The sequence below is a fragment of the Hylobates moloch genome, unplaced genomic scaffold (assembly GCF_009828535.3).
Source record: "Hylobates moloch isolate HMO894 unplaced genomic scaffold, HMol_V3 SCAFFOLD_13, whole genome shotgun sequence".
Lineage (NCBI taxonomy): Eukaryota > Metazoa > Chordata > Mammalia > Primates > Hylobatidae > Hylobates > Hylobates moloch.
Genome location: NW_026652288.1, coordinates 28661167 through 28686996, shown reverse-complemented (window position 1 = coordinate 28686996; position 25830 = coordinate 28661167). Strand labels below are relative to the sequence as shown.

At 39.3% G+C, this 25830-nt stretch overlaps 1 protein-coding gene across 1 annotated transcript in view; it reads right to left on the bottom strand.

The window, feature by feature from the left end:
- Positions 1–4030: 4030 nt before the first annotated feature.
- Positions 4031–25830, bottom strand: part of WDR43 (WD repeat domain 43) — a 62543-nt gene continuing 40743 nt past the window's right edge. Inside the window, exons 11-18 of the mRNA XM_032172597.2 lie at positions 24762–24893; positions 18900–18986; positions 17559–17590; positions 16500–16563; positions 13215–13328; positions 12411–12480; positions 8310–8359; positions 4031–8209 (exon numbers count right to left, since the gene is read on the bottom strand). Of these exons, the coding sequence (XP_032028488.1) occupies positions 8027–8209; positions 8310–8359; positions 12411–12480; positions 13215–13328; positions 16500–16563; positions 17559–17590; positions 18900–18986; positions 24762–24893 (732 nt within the window). The 3' untranslated portion in view covers positions 4031–8026. The remainder of the gene's footprint in view (positions 8210–8309; positions 8360–12410; positions 12481–13214; positions 13329–16499; positions 16564–17558; positions 17591–18899; positions 18987–24761; positions 24894–25830) is intronic.

Below are 25830 nucleotides of genomic sequence, written 5' to 3'. Positions count from 1 at the left end.
GGAGAATGAAAAGGCAAAAGATATTTAGGAAAATATTTCAAAGAGGTATAAAGACAACAACAATAAAAATGAATTCTAAAAGCCCCCAAAGTTAAAAATAATGTACTGTCGAGAGACAGCAATGGCATAGAATGGACAGTGCTGAAACAGACTAGGGTCCTACCGTAATAAAGCAAGCACAAGTGTATAGGATGGAAAGAATAATCCACAGTGTGCGGAAAACGGGCTTGTGTGTGGGAATCCCAAGTTAGAGCCTCATCTCACAAGACACACCACAAAGAACTCCATATAGATCAGAGAGGCAGCTTTCAGCTGCTTTAGCACAAGAATGCATTTTATGTTGCATACCCCAACAAGTTACTCTTAAGTACATGCAATGCACTGGTATGTTCTATTTTAACTACATTTTCTTCTTTAAAAAGTGGTGGCTGCAACCCACTTTAATTATTTCATAATGCACTGAAAAGTCACAATTTACTAAAGTGTAAAAAATATAAACACGCGCACACACACAGAGACAACGAGAGAGACGAGAACAAAATGCAAGAAATACCTGCCTGGTTTCAGAAAAGGAACTTTTTTTTAAGCTTAAAAATAAAGTTTAAAGAAAAATAGTATCGGCCGGGTGCAGTGGCTCACACATGTAATCCCAGCACTTTGGGAGGCTGAGGCAGGCAGATCACTTGAGGTCAGGAGTTTGAGACCAGCCTAACCAATACGGTGAAAACCCATCTCTACTAAAAATACAAACATTAGCCAGGCATGGTGGCACGCAACTATAATCCCAACTACTCGGGAAACTGAGGCAGGAGAATTGCTTGCAATTCGGGAGGCAGAGGCTGCAGTGAGCCGGGATCACGCCACTACACTCCAGCCTGGGTGACATAGTGAGACTCTGTCTCAAAGAAAAAGAAAAGTAGTGTCAAAAAAATGAAAAGGCAAACCGTGGAAAATATTTGCGGCACATGTTTGGAAAGGAATGATTCTCTTTTATAAAAAGACTTTATAGATAAATAAGACAATGCCTTTTTAAGCATGGACAAGGATCTAAACCCACAATAAAGAAACACAAATGGCAATGAACATTAAAAAAACTAGTTAAACTGAGTCATGATGAAATGGAAATAAAAACACTGCTTATGATAGGAGCCTAAAATTGATGGAACGTTTCTGGAAAGGGATTTTGGTATATTTCTTAAGTCTTAAGGGAGTATGTATGTCGTTTTTCTCAGTAACACTACTCCTAGAAATATCTCATAAGGATACATTTTAAGAAAAATACAGAATGTGTCTGAGAATGTTCCCTCTAGCATTACCTACAGCAAATTAAAACATGAGAACAGTGAAAGTATAACATGGGTGGAATAGTGAGAACCACAGACATGATTTCAAAGGATAATTGACAATGATATTGTGTGAAAGATGATAAAATGTATATATTGATTCCAGTTTCCTAAGAAAAGCATGTGTATTTATGCAGAGAGAAATTAAAGAGATACACCAAAACATTATAGTTATCTCTGTTATATGATTTTATTTTCCTTCTTTGCCAAATTTGCTGAATGAACATGTCACTGGCTTTCAAAACAATAGATTGTTACAATCTTATTTTAAAAAACATTATATTAAGTTCCCTTTTTCACCTTTGGAAAGGGGAACTGTGTCCACCCATAAGGCTGTGTCTGGATTTCTTGATAACGCCAAAGACAAAAAAGAATTTCCGTTAGAACTTATTCCCCCATCATGTTAACAATTAAGTGCTCTGAAAATAATCCCTTAGCCAGATGCTGCACTCTGATGTTCAACGTGTACCCACAGACGCTGCTCAGTGAGGTTCTTACAGCATCCATGAGACAGGTGGCACTGCTGTTACTCTTCCATCACACTCCAGAAAAAAGAAGTCGAGTTATAACTGCCACGCTGTAGTGTGGACCCAGAACTAGCACTCGGCTTCTGGACCCCAATGTAGTCTCTTCTCACAACAGACTGACTTGCTTTCCTGTCTGCCCTCCTTTTATTTCTTGTACCTCATCAAACCACAAAGTCCCCAACTGAAAGACTGCTAGTTGCACAACAATGTGACTATACTTCATGACAGAACTGTACACTTAAAAATGATTAACATGGTAAATGTTATGTATATTTTGCCACAAAAAAAAAAGGGAGAGGCCTTTGTCGAGGTTGAGTCATGAATTAACAAGGTCGAAGTCTGGCTGAATCTATCCAGCTTGTTTTTTAGGTATAACCATATTCCTAGGGAACCCATGCTCACCAGCAAGCTATCCCTAAACTATGAGAAAGCACCCTGACCAGCAACTCTAAGTGGGTGCCTGAGGAGACTCAAAACATCCAAATTCCAGCCAGTCAACTGTTTGTTAACAATTCCTGTTAACAAAAGGAGAGTGGTCAGCAGGCAGTAAGAGGACCTAGCACAGCACACAACAGAGCCAAGAACTCCAACCCCATCAGTACAGACAGGCCAGGCTTTGTCCACACCACCAGCTACGAAGGCCATCCAGTTCATTTCTCTTACCCCAGTTCCACACTCTGGTCCAAACACAATCTTTCAATTATGAAACGGGTTTATTATGCAACTCCCCTGAGTACAAAGAAGGGTCACCACCCAACGAGAACATCCTGCTCCACTGAGAGGAATGTTACTTGTCGCAAATAAATACAACATGCAAACACAATTTCTCTTGGAAGCCTGGTTAGCGATTCGACTCTGTGAAATTGCATCAAATCTAGAGAGAAGAACAAAATTTGAAGTTTCTGAACCTGCAAAGCTTTGGCCCAGCTTTGGAACATCATGACCACACAGGACTAACTAAGGGAGCTGCTGAGTCCTCGCTCGACTTCAGTGCTGCTTCCATTCTCTCTGTTGAACTTTCTGGACAGCTCTAGGTCAGGGAGGAATCTCTAATAAATTAAACTACAACAGGGCCATGGGCAAGCCTGGGGCAAAATGTCTTCATTACCTCGCTTTTATTTCCCTTTAAAAGCCCTTTCTAACTTTAGCACCCGAAAGATGTATTTCCTCTCCCTTTGAGCCATTATTACCTAGGATATGCCAGGCCATTTTAAAGTGGTAATTTTCAATCTTTGGATTTTTCATATGACATCCAAGCAAACTTCATTTTGCACTGCTTTCTACACAATGACTTGTAATTGTTCTGGGACAACAGGCGTGTGCCACCATGCCCAGCTATTTATTTTTCTCAGAAATATTTTCATATTAAAAATTACCCACACACATATGAACACAAGTTATAGTATGGATGGGTACAGCCAACCCAGTGTCCTCACACAGAGTCAGCCGGCACCATGCAAAGACGAAGCACTACCCACCCCATACTTTGTCCACACCAGGCGTCCTCAGTCTGAATGACGCCTGCTAATCCTGTTACACTGCTACAGCTTCTCATTCTGCCACTGCTTTGTGATCCACCGCGCAATTTTGTCAGCATAAGGACAGTGCTGAGGTGCCACAAAAGTCAAAGGCTAACTACATTTGATTAAAAGAAAATCTAATTTTATGCCTGAGTTGTCTTCAAAGACATGATCACAAATGGTCACAGGAGGAGCACTGGAAAAGCCACTGCCGCTTGGGTAGGTTCACCAGTTATCTTACCAATTACAACTGAAAGAAACTACAGCTAAGGGATGGCAAGAATGCAAATCTGGTCAGGCGTGGTGGCTTGCACCTAAGCACCACGCCCAGCCAGCACTTTGGGAGGCCAAGGCAGGAGGATCATTTGAGCCTAGGAGTTTAGGACCACCAACATGGCGAAACCCAATCTCTACAAAATAAGTATCACAATTATCCAGGCATGGTGGTGTGCACCTCTAGTTCCAGCTACTCAAGAGGATGAGAGGCGGAAGGATCACTTGAGCCTGGGAAGCATGATCATGCCACTGCACTCCAGCCTGGGTGAGAACGAGACCCTGTCTCCACAAAAAAAAAAAAAAAGAGATAATTCAAATTTGAAGAGAATAGAACAAAGAGCAGTTCCTCCTACCTCACTGTCACTCTTTCTTGGGATCCCTGGGGTCCCTGCTCCTGCCCAGGGCCAGGCCTGGGGGCTCTTTCTCTATTCAGACCATGCCCTTGGGAAGCTCACCCGGTCTTGGATGGCTTTAATGTCACATCCATGCCAACACCAAATTACTACCTCCATCCCAACCTCTCCCCCAAATTACGTGGGTATGTACCTGCATGCGTAATAAGTATCTATAACTCAACATGTCCAGAACTCAGTTCCTGATCTCCCCTCACAAACCCACTCTACCCACAGCAGCATCCAGGTGCTAGCAAAAAGCACCTGTGAATCATACCTGCCTTCTGGCTTCCTTGCACATCTCATAAGAAATCCCATCAGCTCTAACTTCCAAATATCAGAAGCCAACCAATTCTTTCCAACTCCAGTAATACCACCCTGACCCAAGTTACCATATCTCTTCCCTGGATTGCTCTAAAAGCACCCTACCGGTTTCTGCCTTACAAGAAACTGCCCTTCAGTGCTTTCTCAACACAACAGCCAGGATGATACTGAATTCTTAACACAGAAGGCAGACTGTGTCACTCTTCCGCTCAAACTCTCGTCAGTCAGCATGTCCCTAGAATGGCCTCAAGGCCCTACGCAACCTGACTGCTCACTACCTTCTGCTTAATCTCCTTTTCTCACTATGCACCACATGGACCGCCTCTTTCATACATCAGGCTCAAGCGGACCTTAGACTAGACTCAAGCTCTTTTCTCTTCCCCAGATACCCACTTCGCTGACTCTCACCCCTTCCCAGTCTATATTCAAATCTTTCCCTCTCAATAAGCCCTATCCTGATGACATATTTAATTCTGCAACCAGCACTCCCCCACCCTAACTCCCAGCCTCCTTAATCTATTCCACCTGTAGGTTGCCACCTTCTAACATAGGTCCGTGGCCTGTTAGGAGCTGGGTTGCACAACAGGTGAGTGGAGGGTCAGCCAGCAAATCTTCATCTGTATTTACAGCCACTCCCCATCACTCACATCACTGCCAGAGCTCCACCTCCTGTCAGATCAGCAGCAGCATTTGATTCTCATAGGAGGACCCTACTGTGAGGGATCTAGGTTGCACGCTCCTTCTGAAAATCTAATGCCTGATGATGTGTCACTGTCTTCTATCACCCCCAGATGGAAATGTGCAGTTGCAGGAAAACAAGCTCAGGGCTCCCACTGATTCTACATTATGGTGAGCTGTATAATTACTTCATTATATATTACAATATAATAATAGAAATAAAGTACACAATAAATGTAATGTGCTTGAATCATCCTGAAACCATCCCCTCCCCTACCCGGTCCGTGGAAAAACTACCTTCCACCAAACCAGTCCCTGATGCCAAAAAGGTTGGCATTTACTCACTCATACATTGTTTATGGCCATCGTCTCCCTGGTAGAATGTCAGCTTCTCAAAGGCAGATATCCTCCATTGCTGCTGTTCAATGGTTATGTATCAAGCTACTAAATAATCCCTGACACAGAGTAGGCAATCAAGAAGCACTTGCTGAATCAATGAATGTAGCATGTTGGGCATTAACCTCCAATGGAATTATAACAACCCCAGATATATCAATGCACCTGTTTCCATTATGAAGTTCCAATTTCTGAGCCTCACTTGAAGCATTAACCATCGCACTACGGCTTCAAAAGCCCCAAACCTGAGGCCCTGACATCTACTCACATTAAAACATACTCATATTCATTTATACCCAAATAATTCACTTTTAAAAATTCATCTCAAATACCACCACCTTTTTAGGATTGCTGCCATAAAGTATTTAAACCAGAATCTAATCATAAGGAAACAACTGGACAAATCCACAATGTAGGACATTCTACAACATGACTTAATTTATGTGAACTCATTTAAATATTAAAATCCACACACACACACACAGCATGAGGGTGACTATTCTGAATTATTAGAGCAATATGACAAGTAATTACAATATATGATTACTAACTTGATAGTGATTGGAGGGCTGAAATTTTTCAGCATAAAAAGTTGGGAAGAAAAATTATTCTCAAAAAAGAAAACACACACACAAACTTTGTTGCCTGGTTTAGGAGTGGAAAAAGACAATGAAATACTCTAAAAATAGAAGATTCTTTTTGTAACAACACTAATTTAACTCTGGATTTTTCTAAACCAAAAAAATAATTAGAAATTACCATATGGTTGTCATCATTTACTTCTTTAGGCAGAGTCAGGTATAAGGGAAATCGGACTCATAAGCCAAGTGTTGGTTACCAATAAAGGAATGAATTTATCAGCACAGGCCTCTTTCTTTATTGTCACTACAGCTCTGGGTTGTGAAGTCACAACCCAGCCAAGTGGGAATGCATGAAGAATCAACCAGCTATAGCTGACACTAGACTAACACAAATGTCTTGGTTCTTTCACTTCGTTGCAAATTCTAGGTTATCCACAAGCTTTGAAAGCATTTAACTATTTAATGCCAGGGGAGCAAAATTGCTTTTTAAAAACCTTCACACCACAAGCCCAAACATGTGGCTGTATTCCTCTACATATACCACAAGACAAGCACTGGGTAAAGATGAATATTTATTCACTTTACAAAGAGAATGGTATTAAATTGCCATAAACAGCTCCATTTATAGACAAATATAACTGTACATTACACCAGCAGCTGGTTCAAACTTGCTTTCCCAAGATGCTTATATGACTCTGGCTCTTAAGTTGAGCACACAAATCTCTGTTCTGTCATTGGTATTAAAAAGTCCCTCAAAGATAATGGTTTTGTTTTAAATATTCACAGGTGGGAAAAAATAAATCCATCTGCCCAGCCCTTTCTTAGAGGTGAGCTTCCATCTGCATGTCCCCTAGTGAGCACTAAGCCAATATCGGCTCATTCTTTAAAAAAAAAAAAAACACAACAAAAAACTGCTGATAATTTGCAAAGGCTTTTGTAGCACACCAAAATATTTATACATACATAAAAAATCTTGAGTGAGAGTTATCATTTTAAAGGTAAACAGATACCCTAACACTGCCAAGAGTAGGTAATGAAAAGGAAGAAAAACATTAAATTATTTAATTATAAAAATATTTTCTTTGGAAAAAAATTCCAACAAGGTTATCATTAATATCTAAAACCAAAGAGAAAAAATAAACAATTGTTCTTTCATCCATTAGTAATTTAAATAAAAATGGAAACCTCTTCAAAAGCAGCTATAACTGAATTTTTTTTTAAGTTTCAGGTAATGAGCACTTCTAACCTATATACTGATGATTCTTTACAAGTAATTTGCAGTCAAGAAAAATCCTTAACATGGCTAATCCTTAACATGATTTTTAATGATCATAATTTTTGTTTTGTTTTAAAAAAATACTTCACATGACAGCTTAAAAAATAAGTGGTTATTCTGGGGAAGCACTCCAAATATTCAATCTGACTCAAGTCAGATTATCACAGCTAATAGACAAGCTAGGGATACTGATGATTTTTTTTAATTACCATCATTTTTACTCCAGTTTGTAGTTATCCCTTCATATTTTATGAAAATGTACCAAATTAAATGTACTAAATTAAAAAAATTTTCACTAGTGCTGCTTTGCATCTGGATTTGATGAAAGATACCAACCTGAGATAAGAGCTGACTTCACAACAGTCCAGTTCTTGAACTCCTATGGGAAAGGTCTTTATCTGCACTTGTCAATTCTTGATATAACCAATCATACTAGGATATTATATTATAAAAATATACCATATATTGGACACTGATGTCAGTACATTGCAGAAAATGTGTCTATATACTGTGTAAAGTTTATTAACATTTGAATGAAACACTCTTATTTACACAGTCAAGTCTGGTGTGCTCAGGACAGCAAAGTGGCATGGGATCCACTGCTGTGAATTTGGAAATGTGCAGCGGTCCTTGGCATCCTGGCACAGAGGCAGCCCTCACCACTGGGCAAGGTGAGCCAGTTTATATAGTTTGACCGGCTTGCTTAGCTGTCTTCATTCTTCTTCACTTTCATTTTCAGGATCTAAGTCAGAATCTCCATTTAATTCTTTTTCACTTGCTGTATCTCTGTCCTCACCATTTTCTTCATCTTTTCCTTCGGCATCCTCATCTTCCTCTTCATCAACATCCTCATCTTTTTCACTTTCACTCTCCTCCTCATCTTCATCCCAATTATCCTAGTCGAAATACCAACAAGGAAAGCATTCATGAAGGCCTCATTCTTACAGAGTATGAGGATATAAAGGCCGATGTAGATACAGGGAAGAAATCACTCACTTCAGAATCCTTATCTGCTATTTCATCGTCAGACTCCTCTTCAGAAGATTCTGTAAGGGGAGAAAGAACCCAGCCTTAATTTTAGAACAAAACAGAGGGTATAGCCTGGAAATTAAACAGAACCAGATTCCTGAATTTACTTTTAGAAATATTATTTATATTTAGCAATCATCCAACTAAGAAATAACATTAATTTTTTTTTTTTTTTTTGCAGCTGGAGTGCAGTGGAGCAATCTTGGCTCACTGCAGCCTCTGCCTCCCGGGTTCAAGCCTCAGGCTCCTGCCTCAGCCTCCTGAGTAGCCACCACACCCAGCTAATTTTTGGTAGAGACAGGGTTTCGCCATGTTGCCCAGGCTGATCTCAAACTCCTGGACTCAAAGGATCCACTGATGTCTGCCTCCCAAAGTGCTGGGATTACAGACATGAGCCACCACACCTGGCTAATTTATTCTTACATGTATAAAAGTATATTCATTATATTGTTCCTTCAAGATCTCACCAGTCCAAACCAACTAGCCAAAGCCTTACAAAAATCTCATCTTTAAATACTAAGCCATATCAGGGCCACCAAATAGCCCCAGTGGATGAGGAAAAATTTAACACAGAAAAGCTGGCTTATAAATGAAATGGAAGAATTAGCATTATTTTTTAACCCATAAAGTATTAATGATGAAATATTAGCAACTGACATATTAGATGTATGATTGTTGGGGGGAAAACACGCAAACGTTAAAACAAAAATTAACACAGCTAGATTATTTTCTAAGCACTAAGGAAGACATCTCACAATGGAGAGGAAAAAATTGTGAACATGCACAATGTGGTTCTTGGTGTGATGCAGTATGAATGATCAGCATTGATGCAACCCCTCCAAAAATAAAATCTAATCAAACCTTTAGACCTCACATCCAGTTTAAAGGAACTGTAGCTTAGAGGAGCAAATTAAAAGAAACCAAAGGAAGCAAATCCACAACCATAAGGTGGGGCATTCTGTGAAATACACTTCCCAGTCTCTTCACCAAGGCCATGTCATGAAAAAGGGAGTTCTTAAAGACTAAAAAGAGACTTCAGAAACACAGTAGCCAGATTCAACCCCATGATGCAAAACTCGAGTCTAGTTTGGGAAAAACAGCTTTAAAGGATATTTTATGGATAACTGGAGAAAGATGAAGATAAACTGGGCATTGGATAAAACTAAGGAATTGATTTCGTTAGGTGTGCTAATGTTATCCAATAATACAGAATGGGATTCCTATTTTTTTAAGATACTCTAACATTCTTCTTCTATCTACTTTTTCTTAAGAAAATAAGTCATTATCTCCAGATGAAGTTCCCTTACATGCCCATCTCCCTAAGCCCATTCCCCAAAAGAAACCACCATTGTGAGCTTCTCATCCCCCAGTATGTTGTTATAACATGTACATCATACTACCCATGAATTACACATGTACATATTCACGAAAGACATATGCAGCAGCTCCCCCAATATGCGTTCCTTTTCCCCAGTTTCAGTTTCCCCTGGCAACTGCAGTCCAAAAATATTAAATGGAAAACGTAACAAATCAAGGATCCCTAAGTTTTAAATTGCGCCCTGTTATGTGCAGCGTGATGAAGTGCCATGCTATCTGGCTCCGCCTGGCCGGAGAGGTAAACCATCCCTTTGTCCAGCTTCGCTGTCTACACTAACCACCCATTAGTCGTTTAGTAGCCACCTCAGTTACCAAATCGAATGTTGCAGTATCGCGGAGATTATGTTCAGGCCACCCTTATTTTGCTTACTAATACAATTACACGATGCTACACAGAAGGTATCATTTTTTGACTTGGTTTTGTAATCAAACTTATGCATGTTAACTCGACCTCAACTCCAGGCACTCTCACTAATGGTATGCTAAAGGAATAAATCATTTTAAACATGCTCCCACTAATGAAGAATTATGTTGTTTACAAGTCTTTTTCTTAATTATAAAGGCTGCAATGAACACACTTACATAATCTCTTTACATATATGTTTTAAAACTATGTTGTCAAGCCTTTTAGCCTTAAAATGCTTACACATTCTTAAAAAACTGAGGGCTCCAAAAAGTTTTTGTTTATGTGGGAAAAGTCTACCTATATTTATCACATTCAAATTCAATTTTTAAATTTAAGAATATTTAATCTGTTTACAAATGCCCATCCATTACATGTTAACACAAATCACGTTTTAATGAAAAATGGTATTTCTGTGCTCTCTTCGGCAGCACATACACTAAAATTGAAAAATGGAATTTCCAAAACAATAACAAATTCTAAGTAGAGCGGCACTGTTATAAACTTCTCATATTTGCTTCTCCATTCTATTTTTTGGATATGTTGTTTTATTTGAACTATATGAAGGAAATCTAGCCTCCCACAGATGACTGACTGAAAAGTTGAGGACATCATGAGCCACTCAAAGAGTTCTGGGCATCCCCACAGGTCCTCTGTTCATACTTGGAGAAGTACTGGTCATTGGGATACACACAAGCACTTTGGCATCACTTGGGGACTGCCCTTGATGAATGGAAGGATATGCAAATTGTCAACTTTGAGATTATAAAGTTGCTCTCTAAAAAGAATGCACACATACTCCCACCACAGCATGAGTTTCCATTTCCCAAATCATGACCAACACCTGACCATTTTCACTCTTTCAAATTTATCCATTTCTCACAATATGGAATGTGATGTGTGATGTGATAATGGTAAAATTTTTTGTTCCATATAAATTATCAGTGTTTCTAACAACTTACTGAGCAGGCTATCTTCTCCACAATGATACAATACATACCATCAATAAACACACCAAGAGTCCACAGAGCTACGGGGTTTTCACCGGTAGCTATGCCAATCTATTGGTCTAGCTGTCTATTATTGCACATTAACTCTGTAACCCTACACTTCTATAATCAATTTGCTACTCAGGATATTTGAGGATGATCTAAAATGTTCCCTTTTTGACATTTCCAGGTTTTGTTATCAAGATTATACTTGGCTCATAAAATAACTAAATTGCTAGTACATGACAAAAAGGACAGCCCAGTGTTGTGGGTCATGCTTCTATGCCCAGCACTTTGGGAAGCTGACGCGAGAAGACCGTTTTTGAGGCCACAGATCAGCTTGGGCAACAAAGAGACCTCATCTCTACCTTCAAAAAAAAAATTAGCCAGGCATGGTGGCTCAACAGTCCCAGCTACTCTAGAGGCCGAAGTAGGAGGCTTGCTTGAGTGTAAGAGTTTGAGGCTGCAGTGAGCTATGATCGACCTCGAGCCACTGCACTCCAGCCTGAGCAACAGAGAGACTCTGTGCAAAAAAAAAAAAAAAAAGAGAAAAGATTTGTTATTTGAAGCCTTGATCAAATAACCTTCAAAATATCTGGGCATATCTTGTGACAAGTTTTATAAAGTCAATTTTAGAGCTACTGGCTTTTTCAAACTTTTTATTTCTTTTAAAGTCAATTTTGGTCATGAATGTTTCCTTAAAAATTAACTATACCACCTAGATTGTTTAATGTATTTACACTAAGTTTGTTCATATAATGTTCTTCTATTTAAATCTTTTCCATAGCTGGCCAGGCATGGTGGCTCACACCTGTAATCCAAGCATGTTGGGATCACTTGAGCCCAGGAGTTTGAGACCGTCCTGGGCAACATAGTGAAACTCTGTCGTTACAAAAAAATACCAAAGTTGACCGGGCATGGTGGTGCACGCCTGTAGTCCCAGCTACTCAGGAGGCTGAGACAGGAAGATTGCATTGAGCCCAGGAGGTCGAGGCTGCAGCAAGCTGTGATCACGGCACTGCACTACAACCTAGGCGACAGACTGAGACCGTCTTAAAAAAAAAAGAAAAGAAAAAAATGTTTTCCATAACTAATGCCCTTTGTCACTGTATTATACTTGTGTCTTTTCTTTTCTTATCTGATGAATCACAGATTTTTGCCACAGACTTGCCTATTTTAATTAGAAGAGGCTTGCCAAAGGAAGATCTTACGTTGATGTTTTCAAAAAGATAACAGAACTCCGTCACTGAAAACTGAATGTTATAACTCTAGACTCCATCCCATGCCCCCAATCTTTACCTTCTTCATACACCAACTTTGCCTTCTGTCCAGGGGAAGTTGCTCCCATTGTTTTCTCTGATGCTGTTACCTGGAAGAAGATAAAGTACTGTTCTGAAGTAGAGTGTAAACATATCCCAAGTATCACGACCATCAGTATATCCAACCTTCCCCACTGCTTGCTGCTAACTCACCCTCCACCACCATAATGGAGGACCTTCATACAATACAGAGCAAAAAAATCCTTCAAATACAAGAGGGAAAGAATTACTCTGTAAAGCTGAAAAACTCTGAGGTGATTAGAATATCTTTCCGTGCCAAAATTTTAACTGTATAAATATCCTATAACTTACTAACTGTATAACAATTCAAACACAATGGTGAGAAAAAGATTTGGGTAAAAGTTGAAATAGGCACAACTAAACTTTCTTACTGTCAAATTGATAAGCTTTCCAAGTTAAAGACTAGATCCTGATTAATTTCTTACTGGAATAGTGAGCTCTCGGCCAGGCGTGGTGGGTCACGCCCGTAATTCCAGCATTTTGGGAGGTCAAGGTGGTAGGATCCTTTGAGCCTAGGAATTCAAAACCAGCCTGGGCAATGCCATCTCTACGAAAATTTTAAAAATTAGCCAGGCATGGTGGTGCATCCATGTAGTCCCAGCTACTTGGGAGGCACTTGAGCGAGGCTGCAGTGAGCTATGATCACACTACCACAGTGCAGCCTGAGTGACAGAGCAAGACCCTGTCTCAAAATGATCCTTATTCCTCTCTCCATTCCTACCATATCCAAAAGTTTTAGCCCAGAACAATATGATTTACTCACTTGTGTAATTAGAAGAATAAGCTTTCCATGAAGGTGTGAAAGTTTCTGAAAAGTTTTGACTCTGCTTTCCATTAACTGGTAGAGTGTCCCCAGCTGGGGTACCAGGTCAGGCAACTAGAGAAAAAAGTTATCATTTGGCACTATTAACATATTAGAGATGACAAACATGCAAATCATGCTCAGCTTATGCCTCAGTATTTAGCCACTGCACCACACACATCTGCTTACAAGTACTTCCAGTGGCACTGGCTACTTGCAACACAGGCTAACAACATCATGAATTTTCACAGAAGACCCTCAATGTCCTAAGAGGAAAAAATAATACTTATTAAAAAAAAAAGATGCAAGGGCAACAGAGTGAAACGGCAAGGTGGCACTTTTCTGTATTGATCAAATTATTTCAGATAAGGCCAATATCCAATATAAAGTAGACAGGAAATTAAAAATGCCTCTACCACATTATCTCCAGGCTAAAGAGGCTTTCCTCTGAATCTTATCCTCTGATGCTAACATATTATCTACCCTTACTGTAAGGCCCCAAAGAGGTAGAGAAGCCTTTTCCCAGCTCCCAGAGACCAGTAGAACAAAGTACAAAGTTGACCTTTTGCATTTTAAATATACTTGCTGTTAATGAGTCCTCTGAAGCATATTTTAAAAATGAAAGTAGGACATTCTCTTTTTTGCTCCCATGTTGCTCTCATTGGAGTCTTTTGTATTGAGAATATAGCTATTATATCTGGAACACAACACGACTGAAAAAGGTCTGGCTCCTACAGGTTCGTTGACGAATACAACAATGGTAATTTGCCTTTCTCATAAAATCTTAAAGTCTCCTTGCTCTCTCTGCTTTCACATAGATGATCATTTTTAACATTATGAAAGGAAACCATGATAGCCATAATTCTTCTATCCTAGATCACCTATAAAAAGCAACTGGAAAAATTTAAATGCCTCTTTTTAAAGGAAGCCATTTGGAAGTCCAGAACAAGGCTCTTCCTGTCCCACTGCCTTCAAATACCTGCCTCTGGTTAATTTTCCTTCCATCTCTGGGCTCTAAGAACAATGCTGGCAGCTGGGCATGGTGGCTCATGCCTGTAATCCCAGCACTTTGGAAGGCTGAGGCAGGCAGATCACCTGAGGTTGGGGGTTCGAGACCAGCCTGACCAACATGGAGAAACCCCATCTCTACTAAAAATACAAAAATTAGCCAGGCATGGTGGCACATGCCTGTAATCCCAGCTACTCGGGAGGCTGAGGCAGGAGAATCATTTGAACCCAGGAGGCGGAGGTTGCGGTGAGCCAAGATCATGCCATTGCACTCCAGCCTGGGCAACAAGAGCGAAACTCCATCTCAAGGAAAAAAAAAAAGAACAACACTGGCTTCCCCACCTCACCCCCAACCCCCGGGATATTCTATGTGTCCCTGTAGCACTACAGAAAAAAGGGACTCCACTTTTTTTTTTGAGTCGGAGTCTCGCTCCATCCCCCAGGCTAGAGTGCAGTGCCACGAACTCTGCTCACTGCAAGCTCTGTCACCCAGGTTCACGCCATTCTCCTACCTCAGCCTCCTGAGTAGCTGGGACTACAGGCACCTGCCACCACACCTGGCTAATTTTTTGTATTTTTAGTAGAGACGGGGTTTCACCATGTTAGCCAGGATGGTCTCGATCTCCTGACCTCGTGATCCACCCGCGTCGGCCTCCCGAAGTGCTGGGACTACAGGTGTGAGCCACCGCACCCTGCCGGGACTCCACTCTTTACCTCTGATTAGCCTTTACCTGCACTCCTATTTCTGATACTTTAGTAAAAAAGTGTTTCATTCAAATGTTAACTTTAAACAGCAGACAGACACAAAAATTAGTAAAGCAAGGTTTAAGGTCACTGCATTCCAATTTATCACCCCCCTTTTGTGTCCCTGTTCAGACTATGAGCTCCAAGAAGATGGGGACCAGAGTGTTTTGCACATTGCTGAATCCCCATGCCTGGCATAGCCCTTGGCTTAGAGAAGGCACTTAAAAATATCTGCAAAGGAAGGAAGAAATGAAAGAAAAGAGTGAGGAAAACCATGGTTTCCTCGATAACTGCTACGGGCTGAGGGGCCCTCCCTATACCATTATTTGGTCTGTTCTGCCATGACCTTGAATGTTACACCACGACTATTCTGGTTATACCTCAGGAGTTGATTCCAGAAAAGATTTCACTACAAGGTCTCCTGGGTCTCTCCTCACCTCTAAGCAAGTAACTGAGGCCACATTAGTGTTGCCCCATTTGCCATCCAGATTCCTAAGATCCGACATCTGCTGGGATCGTTCATGCAATTGCAATGCCCCTCAGCCACCCTCTCACCAGTGCTCCCAGGCCACCTCCCAAGCCTCCTGCAGGCTGGGACACCCAGGATCCATCCTTACTGTTGTTTGTCTCAACCCCATTCCAGCATCTAGCGAGTTATCCCCAAACACACAAACTGCTGACGTCAAAGCAGATTAGCCAAGTTTTCCCTAATTCAAGCCACTAAAGGCAAAGGAGTCAGTGACAGAGAACAAGGGACTGTGACAAGGCAGGAGTTGGGTGAGACTGTGTTAAGAAGAGCTACAGTTTAAAGAACAATTCAGGATTTTTTTCAACTGTGCACTAAAAACTTAAAACTTAATGTAAAGCACTAGATAAAAAAAATTGAATACTTTTATTTCCAGCTTAAAATATAATGGATGTAATGATGTGGCAAAGAACCCAACTCATATTATGAATACAATTTTTTTTTTCTGGTGTTGCTTTCCCTCTTCTATTTGCATAGCTAATCCAGAGCTGACAGCAGCACCAGCAAATTGTCAGGTGGTAAATATTTATTTATGTTACTGTTACCATTAACTACATTTTATCCTCCTGCAGCAAGGCAGGACAGACGCATTAGCATATACAAAAACATTTAAAACCTGCCGTGTGTGTGTGTGTGTGTGTGTGTGTGTGTGTAACATCTAAATCCTAGTATGTCATTATATAACTTTTCTCCTTTCTGTATTTGTAAAGATCTCTATAGAATACATGTTAATTCTTACATCCGGCGGACAGAGTGGGGAAGACCAATTTATAAAAAGCCACAGCAGTGACATCATGAAAGGGCTCATGTCATTGCACCTGGGGTAAAACAAAATCTCTAAAGGAAGCATCTAACGGCTGAAGGATAGATGGGGAAAGGATGGTTTTGTTCAGCCATACTTGTCAAGTTTACAATCCTTATCAAAGCCAAACTATTCATACTCGGCAACAGAAGCTGAAAAGACTCACCGTGGACAGGTATGATGCATGAATTGTTAACACACATTTTAGCCACTGAACCATTAGCACAGCACTGGAAAAAAAAAAATCCAAGTAAACTAATGTTCACAAATTCAAAAGTAAATTCAACTGAGTTATGAGAAAAACCCAGACAGACAAGTGAAGATCTATAAATGTTGCTCTGTGAAAATGACTATAATAAATATATCACTGTGTATATATCACTTTCCGTTTTTTCTTTCAGATTATCTGAGATCTGTGTCATAGATCTTGGGCAGGGATTGGGGGCCAGCCACATCAGAAAACAGGACAAAAACCCCTTCCTCTAAAACAGTTCAAGAATAAAACCCATGCTGTACTTCATAATTAACTGATAAGAGGGCCATAATCTTCATCCAAATTGAGTTCGACTGGTTTTGCATTTTATGTTAACGATAAACATAAAAATCTATTCTGTCAAGAATAGCAAAGTCCTCCATTAACATTAAAAGGCAAATATAGACCAAAAATGTGCAAAAAACAGTCATAATTAATGAATTATTTAGCTTTCCTCTTTTGTGAGCTCAGAAGACTAATGCACCCCAAGAGAAAAAAAATTTTTTAAAGAAAAACTACGTATTTTACTATCTAGATACTGATGATAATATACTATAAGCTTAGGATCTTTAATATGTCATCTTATTTAAATGTTTGATCAGATTATCGAGAAAAAAGACATATTTTAGTCTTTTAGCTAAAACATTATTTTTACAGTCTTAAGCACCTATCAGAGGTTCGACAGGTACTATAAGCAGCAATTCTATGATATCAACACTAGGTTATTAAATAAAATAAGACTAATCATTTAAATGACCTGCTAATAAAGCTAAAGTATCAATTTAGGAGTTTTCCAAAAGAAAACTACAATAAAACGCTAAGAATAAGAATCATTCAACTTAAAATAAGGGAGGCGGCGAGAGGCTAATATTTGACACTTAGAGAGTTCTATTATTTAGAAATCAGAACCACCTAATATTTAATTTCATGCTGTCAGACAACACTGTTTTTAAGTCACCTGTTTAATCTTACCTATTAGGATGTCCTTGTAACCTCTTTGTAAGCTAAGGGAGAGAAACACACAATTAACAACAGCACTTCAGAGGCAACCAATGCTGGCAATTCCTATGATACGATGACAATATTGAGAAATTATTATTCTAATAAGTAGTCTATTTTAAACCAGCATCATACAGTCTATGAATACATTCCCATAATCAGAGTAATCAGCTGATAAAAGTCTAGGATAGGACTTATATGAAGGAATATCCAGAACCGGCAAATCCATAGACAGAAAATAGCTTAGTGATTGCCAGCAACTAGGGAGAAGGAAGAATGGAGAGTGACTGCTAACAGATACAGGATTTCTTTTTGGGGTGACAATTGCACAACTTGCAAACATACTGAAAAACACTAAAATGTATACTTTAAAAGAGTTAAATTTTATGCTACGTGAATTGTATCTCAATTTTTAAAATACAAAGAAAAAAATCAAGGTTAGGCAAATTTTTATAGTAGGCAGTATTACAAAAACATATGACCACCCTTTTCTATACAAGACACTGCTTTTTTAAGTACAGAGTTTTCCCTTACCAATAATGGTACACCAGCCCACACTGTTAATACCGTAACTGTACTTGCAAAATACTTCAGCAGCATGTTAGACAAATGGAATCCAGGTATAATTTCTAATTACAAAGAATACACTCTATTTTTAGGCCTAATTTTTAAAAATTTATACCCCCTCTTGTAGGGCAAGTTTCAGTGAAATTACGTATACTTGTTTTTTTAAGATGGGGTCTTGCTATGTTGCCCAGGCTAGAGTGTAGTGGCTATTTAAAGGTACAATCATAGTGCATTACAGTCTTAACTCCTGGGCTCAAGCAGTCCTCCCACCTCCAATTCCATATTGCCAGTCACAGAGATTAACAACCAATCTGTGATTAAGAAAATCAATACATATAAAAATGGTTTCAGTGTTAGGTTAAGGTACCTCACAGGACATAATGGGAAAAACCAAAACGAGAATTTGGGAGCTTTATGTTGGGGTGTTTACAACAATTATTCCCATGTAGATGACATCCTGTACATACAGCATTCTGTGCCACAAGTTCCAAGTGCCTCCAGGTAAACAGACACACAATAGCCATTAGCAGAATAAAGGTAAAACTGTCAATGACATTTCCTTTCATTGCCCCAGGAATTAATTTCACTTTTTTTTTTTTTTTTTTTTGTCTAAAGTACTTTCCTCCATCCATTACTCACTCTAAATGCCATGTGTCCTCACGTATTACAAATCCATTTCTCTAACTACTGAATTTTCCATTTAACTCATGGCATTAGGACGCTAAAATGAAAAAAGCAGTCAGTTACCTCTTGTAACAACGGAATAACAGTATGCAGGGGCATCCTTAATACAGTCTTCTTTATAAGGTTTACATTCCTAGTTTGAAGTACTTTCTGTGAGAAAATAAAAAGATTAAGATGAGCATACTCACAAACCAAGGACATCACAGAAAAAAAAAAGTCTGTAAAAATGAATTCTTTAAATCATTTAAGACCAAGGCAATAAACTACAAACTGAATTTAGCAAAAATAAAGGTTGGAGGGACTGAATGGAGTATGTTATATTACGTTTTGTGCTTAACAGACAAGCACAGTCTTTGGGTATCAGTAAATTTACTTCATTACTGAAGTAATTTTACTTCTTTGTGTTTTATTAAAACATCTCTAGACATTTGAATACAGACATATGCCACTTTAGAGATGTTCCCAAACCTCCATTTTATGAAATTTGGGCTGTATCCACCCTAGAGTGAGCAAAACAGTAAAATTACTTAGCAAGAAATCCTTTTAAATTAGGTGTCAACATTTTGGTAAAATTTTACGCCAATCAAAAGATGACATAATGAGAGCTTGAATCAAAACTCTTTAAGGGCACATCTATGGTACAGACCCAGTCTCCACACTGGGTTACAGCAAAGGACACAGAGCAGATCAGTTCTGGTCCTGCCCCTTAGAAGCACATCTTCTGGGACAGGTTGTTCAACTTCTTCAAGCCCCACATGTTTTACAGAAGTAGAAGATGAAAATTAGGGTCCTTTTGAAAGGGTTTAGTCCCAGAGAGTCTTCCTAATGGTGTATGTATTTTTTGGTGATGGTTGTTGCTATAAATATGCTCAGAATAGAAACAGCAGTGGCACCAAAAGGCAAAAACAGAGAAAGTTAGTTTCCAACCTATTAATGTATTTATTTGAAACAGGGGCCTCATTCTGCTGCCTGGGCTGGAGTGCAGTGACATGATCACAGCTCACTGCAGCTTTGACCTCCCGGTCTCAGTAATTAGTAATGATTTTCTAATTTAAAATAAGCAAATAAAAATATGTTATCCCAAGCTAAGCGAAATGATAATAAACAGAGGAGTCAGCCTCATTAATTTCTGTCAAGGATGTATGTAAAGAAACAAACCTATAAGCCATAGTTATAACTATTAAGAAGGTGGTGTTGAAGACAAGATTTTTCTTTTACAACTTTACGTAAGGCAGTACAAATGAAGCAAAATAAACACCATATATTTAAAGTGTACTGCCTGATGAGTTTGACATACTCTTTACCCATGAAACAAATACTATGATATGACAAAAATAAACACTGTATCACCCTCGGGTCTCCTTGGGTCCCTTTAAATGTATCCCTCCTTCCACCCCAATTCCCAGGCAGCTACTGAACTATATATTGGTCCGCTTTTCCAGAATTTTTATATAAATAGGAATTTATATTACTTTTTGCATGGCTTCTTTCTCACAGCCTTAGTTTGAGATTCATGAATACTATTGGTCTATTAACAACACATTACTTATATTGCTAGATAAACAATTTGTTCCTCCATTCACCTGTTAAAGGACATATGTGTTCTTTCCAGTTTGGGGCCATTACAAAGAACATTCATGAGCAAGTCTTTGTATGAACGTATGTGTGTTATTCTCCTGGTAAATATCTAGCAGCAGAATGGCTCCATCATATGGTGGATACATCCTCAATTTTTAATAAACTAATTGTTTTCCAAAGTAGTTATACCATTTACATTCCCACCAGCAACATACTTGAATTCCAGCTGTTCTACATCCTCACCAACAGATGGTATTATTGTCTGTCTTTCTCATTTTTATCAACCTATAAGGGGTGTATGCAAGCTTTATTTCATTGTGGTTTTAATTTGCCTTTCTGTGATAATTAATAATGCATAATACCTTTACATGTGCTTACTGGCCATCTGAATTCTATTGTCAAGTGACTGTTCAAACCTTTACCAATTGCTTTTGAGTCCAGATACAAATCCTTTGTCTAACGTGAGTTGCTAATATTTTGTTCCCAGCCCTCACCTTGTTTTGTTATACTCCTAACACTGTTCTTCCAAGAACAAAAGTTTATAATTTTGATAAGGTTCAAATGACCAATTTTTTCTTTAACATTTCATGCATTTTGTGCTATATCTAAGAAATCTTTCCCCACTCTTGTTCACATAGATGTTCTCCTGTTTTTTCCTAGAAGTTTTGTAGTTTTAGGTTTTACAGTCAAGTCTATGGTCTATTTTGTATTGATTTTTGTGTAAGGTGAGATAAAACTGAGATCCATTTTTTTCCAATTGCATGTGGTCTATTTCTGGACTCTGTTTTGGCCCCTTAATCTATATTTATTTTTTCACCAATATCAAACTATCTTGACTACTATAGCTTTATTTTGAAATCAACTGGGTGATTCCTCCAACTTGCTCTTCATTTTACCATTTCTTTGGTTATTCCATGTCCTTTGCATTTCCACATAAATTTTAGGATAGGTTTGTCAGTTTCTACGAAGGTGGCTGACAAGGACTGCTGGAATTTTAATTGAGAATGGATTAAATATATAGATTATTTGGGGAGAATTCTTCACCCCAAAATACAGAATATTCTAACCCATGAACAGGGCTTAGATCTCTATTTACTTAGGTCTTCGTTAACCTCTCTCAACTGTTACAGTTTTCAGTGTAGAGACAGTTATCTGTTTTAGATACGCCCTAGGTATTTTTCGGTACTACTATAAATGGAACTGTTAAAAATATTTAACTTAAATGCTTTTTAAAATATTTAAAAGTATCTCCCATGGGTGCCATGAATTACATAAATACGCTTCTCTTTTTGCACAAGCTACACACTAATTCATTGAGTTACGTTTCCACCTTCCAAATGACATTAATCTTAATGTCAGGTTTTCCATGACAGAGAGTATTAACCTCCTGGAAGCTCCCATGTTGTATCCCTGTCACTGCTAACATTCTTCTTTTGTTCCTATTTTTAATATCCTCACAACCATGTATCCTCATAAGGCAGCTTTTGGGAAGGGGGAAAACATTTTTAGAAGGAAAAATGTTACTAACCTCTTTCTTTTTAGAGTACAGAATATATAAATGCATAATCTCCTAGGTAATACATTATAAGAACATCCATTCTTTTCTTTTTTAAAAAAGGGTTTATTTGGCTGAGAGCGGTGGCTCACGCCTGTAATCCCAGCATTCTGGGAGGCCAAGAGGGGCAGGTGACCGGAGATCAGGAGTCTGAGACCATCCTGGCAAACGCAGTTGAAGCGCTGTCTCTACTAAAAATACAAAATTAGCTGGGTGTGGTGGTGCACACCCATAATCTCAGCTACTTAGGAGGCTGAGGCAGGAGAATCGCTTGAACCTGGGAGGCAGAGGTTGCAGTGAGCTGAGACCGTGCCACTGCACTCCAGCCTGGGCGACAATCAATCAATCAATAGAATAAAAATTTTCTGAAAGGGTTATTCTATGCCAGCACTTTGTGAGGCTGAGGCAGGAGGATTACTTGAGAACAAGACTTTGAAACCAATCTGAGCAACACAGCAGACCCTGTTCCTACCAAAAATATTTTAAAAATTAGCTGGCTATGGTGATACTCAGGAGGCTGAGGTGGGAGGATCACTTGAGCCTAGGAGTTCATGTAGTGAGCTACAATTGCAACATTGCCCTTCCAGCCTGGGTGACAAAGTGAGACCCTGTCTCATTTAAAAAAAAAAAAAAAGGCGGGGGGAAGGGCATGTGTGTTTTATGCTCTTTACTAACTTTTCAAGCACACAATTTTTCAACATTCAACCACTTCTCTATTATTTCTCCCTAAGTAACCTATACAATTTAAGAAGTGTTTTCATAAACAGCATTTTATTTTCCCTTTCAACAACCTATGACACTTGATGAAAGTTACATATTAACATCTTTGAAATGTTCCTGCAAAAAAAAAGATTTTAAACTGAATCTCTTCTAGCTTACAGATCTAACCAGATCTAGATCTTCAAGCTTCTAGATCTAACCTATATAAAGAACAAGATAAACAGAGCAATATGTTAAATGATACCACAGTGATGCAGTATGCAAAATCTTGAACATGGAACTCTCTACTGAGCAAATAACCTAACTTCTCCAAAAAACTAAATTGCAACAGACAGAAGGGGCATACCAACTAAATACAGTGTAGACTCTGTTGGAATCTTGTTTTAAAGAAAGCAAAAATAGGCCGGCACAGTGGCTCATGCCTGTAGTCCCAGGACTTTGGGAGGCCAAGGCAGGTGGATCACGAGCTCAGGAGTTCAAGACCAGCCTGGCCAACATGGTGAAACCCCGTCTCTACTAAAAATACAAAACTTAGCTGGGCATGTTGGCACGCGCCTGTAATCCCAGCAACTCGGGAGGCTGAGGCAGGAGAATTGCTTGAACCAGGACCTGGGAGGCAGAGATAGTGAGCCGAGATTGCGCCACTGCACTCCAGCCTGAGCTACAAAGCAAGACTCTGTCTCAATAAAAAAAAAAAAAAAAAAAAGCAGAAATAAAAAAAAGTTTGAGACAATCAGGGAAATATAAACACTAACGATATTTGATAATTTTTAAAGAACTACTTTTTTGAGGTGCAACAATGGATTATGGTTATTTTTTTAAAGGATGTTTTAAGTTGAATGGGGCATATTTATGGATAAAATTATATGTGATCATCTGAGATTTGCTTCACCATAACTTGGGGAGACAAGTGAGACTATCAACAAATCAACAGTTGATTGGCTAGTATTGATAATTTTTGAAACTAGGTAATGAGTTCGTGATGGTCCACTGTACTATTCTAAATGTTTTGAACTGTTTCTTAATTAAGAAAAAGAAAAAATCTGTACTTGATTCATTTGTACCTACTGAGGAAGGTTTCAAAGCATAATTAGTAGGCAATGAGGGCAGTTAAGTTATATTCCATTTCAAAAACACTGTTAATTGTTTTCTACAGATTTTTCACCAAATCTTCACCCAGGTTTCCATGCCATGGTAAACTAAAATCTACCTCCACAATACACACATTCACAAACTATTTTAAAAGTAATTTTAGGATCAATGTACCCTAAAAAAATGGATCAAATAAAATGAGACACACTATTCATAGGTTATGGATTAAAGTCACATTGACACTCACTGAAATCACAACACTGCTATGAGTCATTACGAATAAATACATTAGCAAATGTAAACTGCTTTAATCTGATCAGGCAGTACTTGAATCGAACTGTTTTTCACTTAAATGTTCTAGATAGAATGCTGTCAAACTGTAGAATTCAAGAGAATCAAACCGAGTAACTTCATACAAGCAGTCACCAACTTACACAGAAATCATAAATGCCTCCCTTTATACAAAGTTTCTAGTACTTTCACCTCTACATATTTTACAACATAACCCCCAACCCTCGTGAATTTTCCCCCAAACCTCCTACCCATTGCCAAGGTTCCACCTCACTGCCCCCTCTCACGGCCAGGGGGAAATAAGTTTCTGGAATCCAGAGTAAAAACTCAGGAACGCATTTTCCTACAGAAAAAAATATAAATTGTGATCTAGAATGCTGAGTATTATCATTCAGCTACACTATGTTTATAAAGGCTTTTATGAACTAAAGCCTAATAACCTAATAATTCAGAACAGTATTTCTATGAGAAAATGCATTCCAGGTTCAAAATAACTCAATGCAATCCCGTATAGGTTGGTGACTGTCTGTATAATGCCACCAAGTGATACATGTTTGACTAAACTCATAAAACATTACATTCCAAATGGCTCTGTAACATGATGGCTCACAGCTGTGAATGTGCTATGTCAATCATTTTCTAAGAAATATTAACCATGTTAATTTAGTTAAAAATTGCTATATACTTACATTTAGCATTTCAAAATCGTTACTTTCTAAGCCCTGGGTAAGAAGAACTGGAAAGCTATTCGTCTGGAGGTCTTCCTTTCCTTTTTTGTGCGTGTCTATATCCATTGCTCCCAGACGTTCTTCAATGCTAACCTACAGAACAGAAAGGATTGTTAATGTGTTACAAGACTTAAAGTAGTTTGGAGACAAAAAATAAAATAAAATAAAATAGGATTTACACCTCAACTCTGGAAAACACTAATATGCTCATTCTTATTCCAAGAGAACCTCATTACCATAATGCCGATGTTGGAGACAAACATCTGCAATCCAAGCTTCCAGATTCTAGTGAAAATAACAACTGCCCAAGAAGCACAAGGTTTGAAAACGTTCATTCATAAAAATCCTTCTAAATGAAGATTCAGAAAAGGCAATGACCTGGCATCTGATTCTAAAACACAAGACGTAAGACCTATTCTCACAGAAGTTTGCCCCACTATAACTATCCCTTGGTGTCACTCTCAGATCTGCAGGAGGAAACAAAATATTATTAAAAGGGCATAAAGAAATGTTATGTTCCCAAAACAATTTGTAAAAAAAAGTCTTCCTTCCTCCCTCCCTCCCTCCCTCTCTTTCTTTCTTTCTTTCTCTCTTTCTTTCTTTTCCCTCTGTGGCCACGCTGCAGTCTACATGGCTCGCTGCTGCCCCGCACCGCGGACTGCCTGGGACTGCCGCCGCGCGCCACCACCGCTGCCTGCTTTTTCTCCTTTGGCTTCAGGCGCGGTTTCGCCATCTTGGCCACGCTGCTCTCCAGCTCCTGACCCCGAGTGCTCTGCCCGCCTCGGCCTCCCGAGGTGCTGGGACTGCAGACGGACGCTCACTTGGTGCCCGGTGTTGCCCGGCCCGGAGTGCGGTGGCGTGGTCTTGGCTCGCGGCAGCCTCCACCTCCCAGCCGCCTGCCTTGGCCTACCAGGGTGCTGGGATTGCAGCCCCTGCCCGGCCGACGCCCCGTCTGGAAGGTGGGGAGCGTCTCTGCTCGGCCGCCCCTCTGCCCGACCTCCCCATCTGGGAAGTGAGGAGCGCCTCTGCC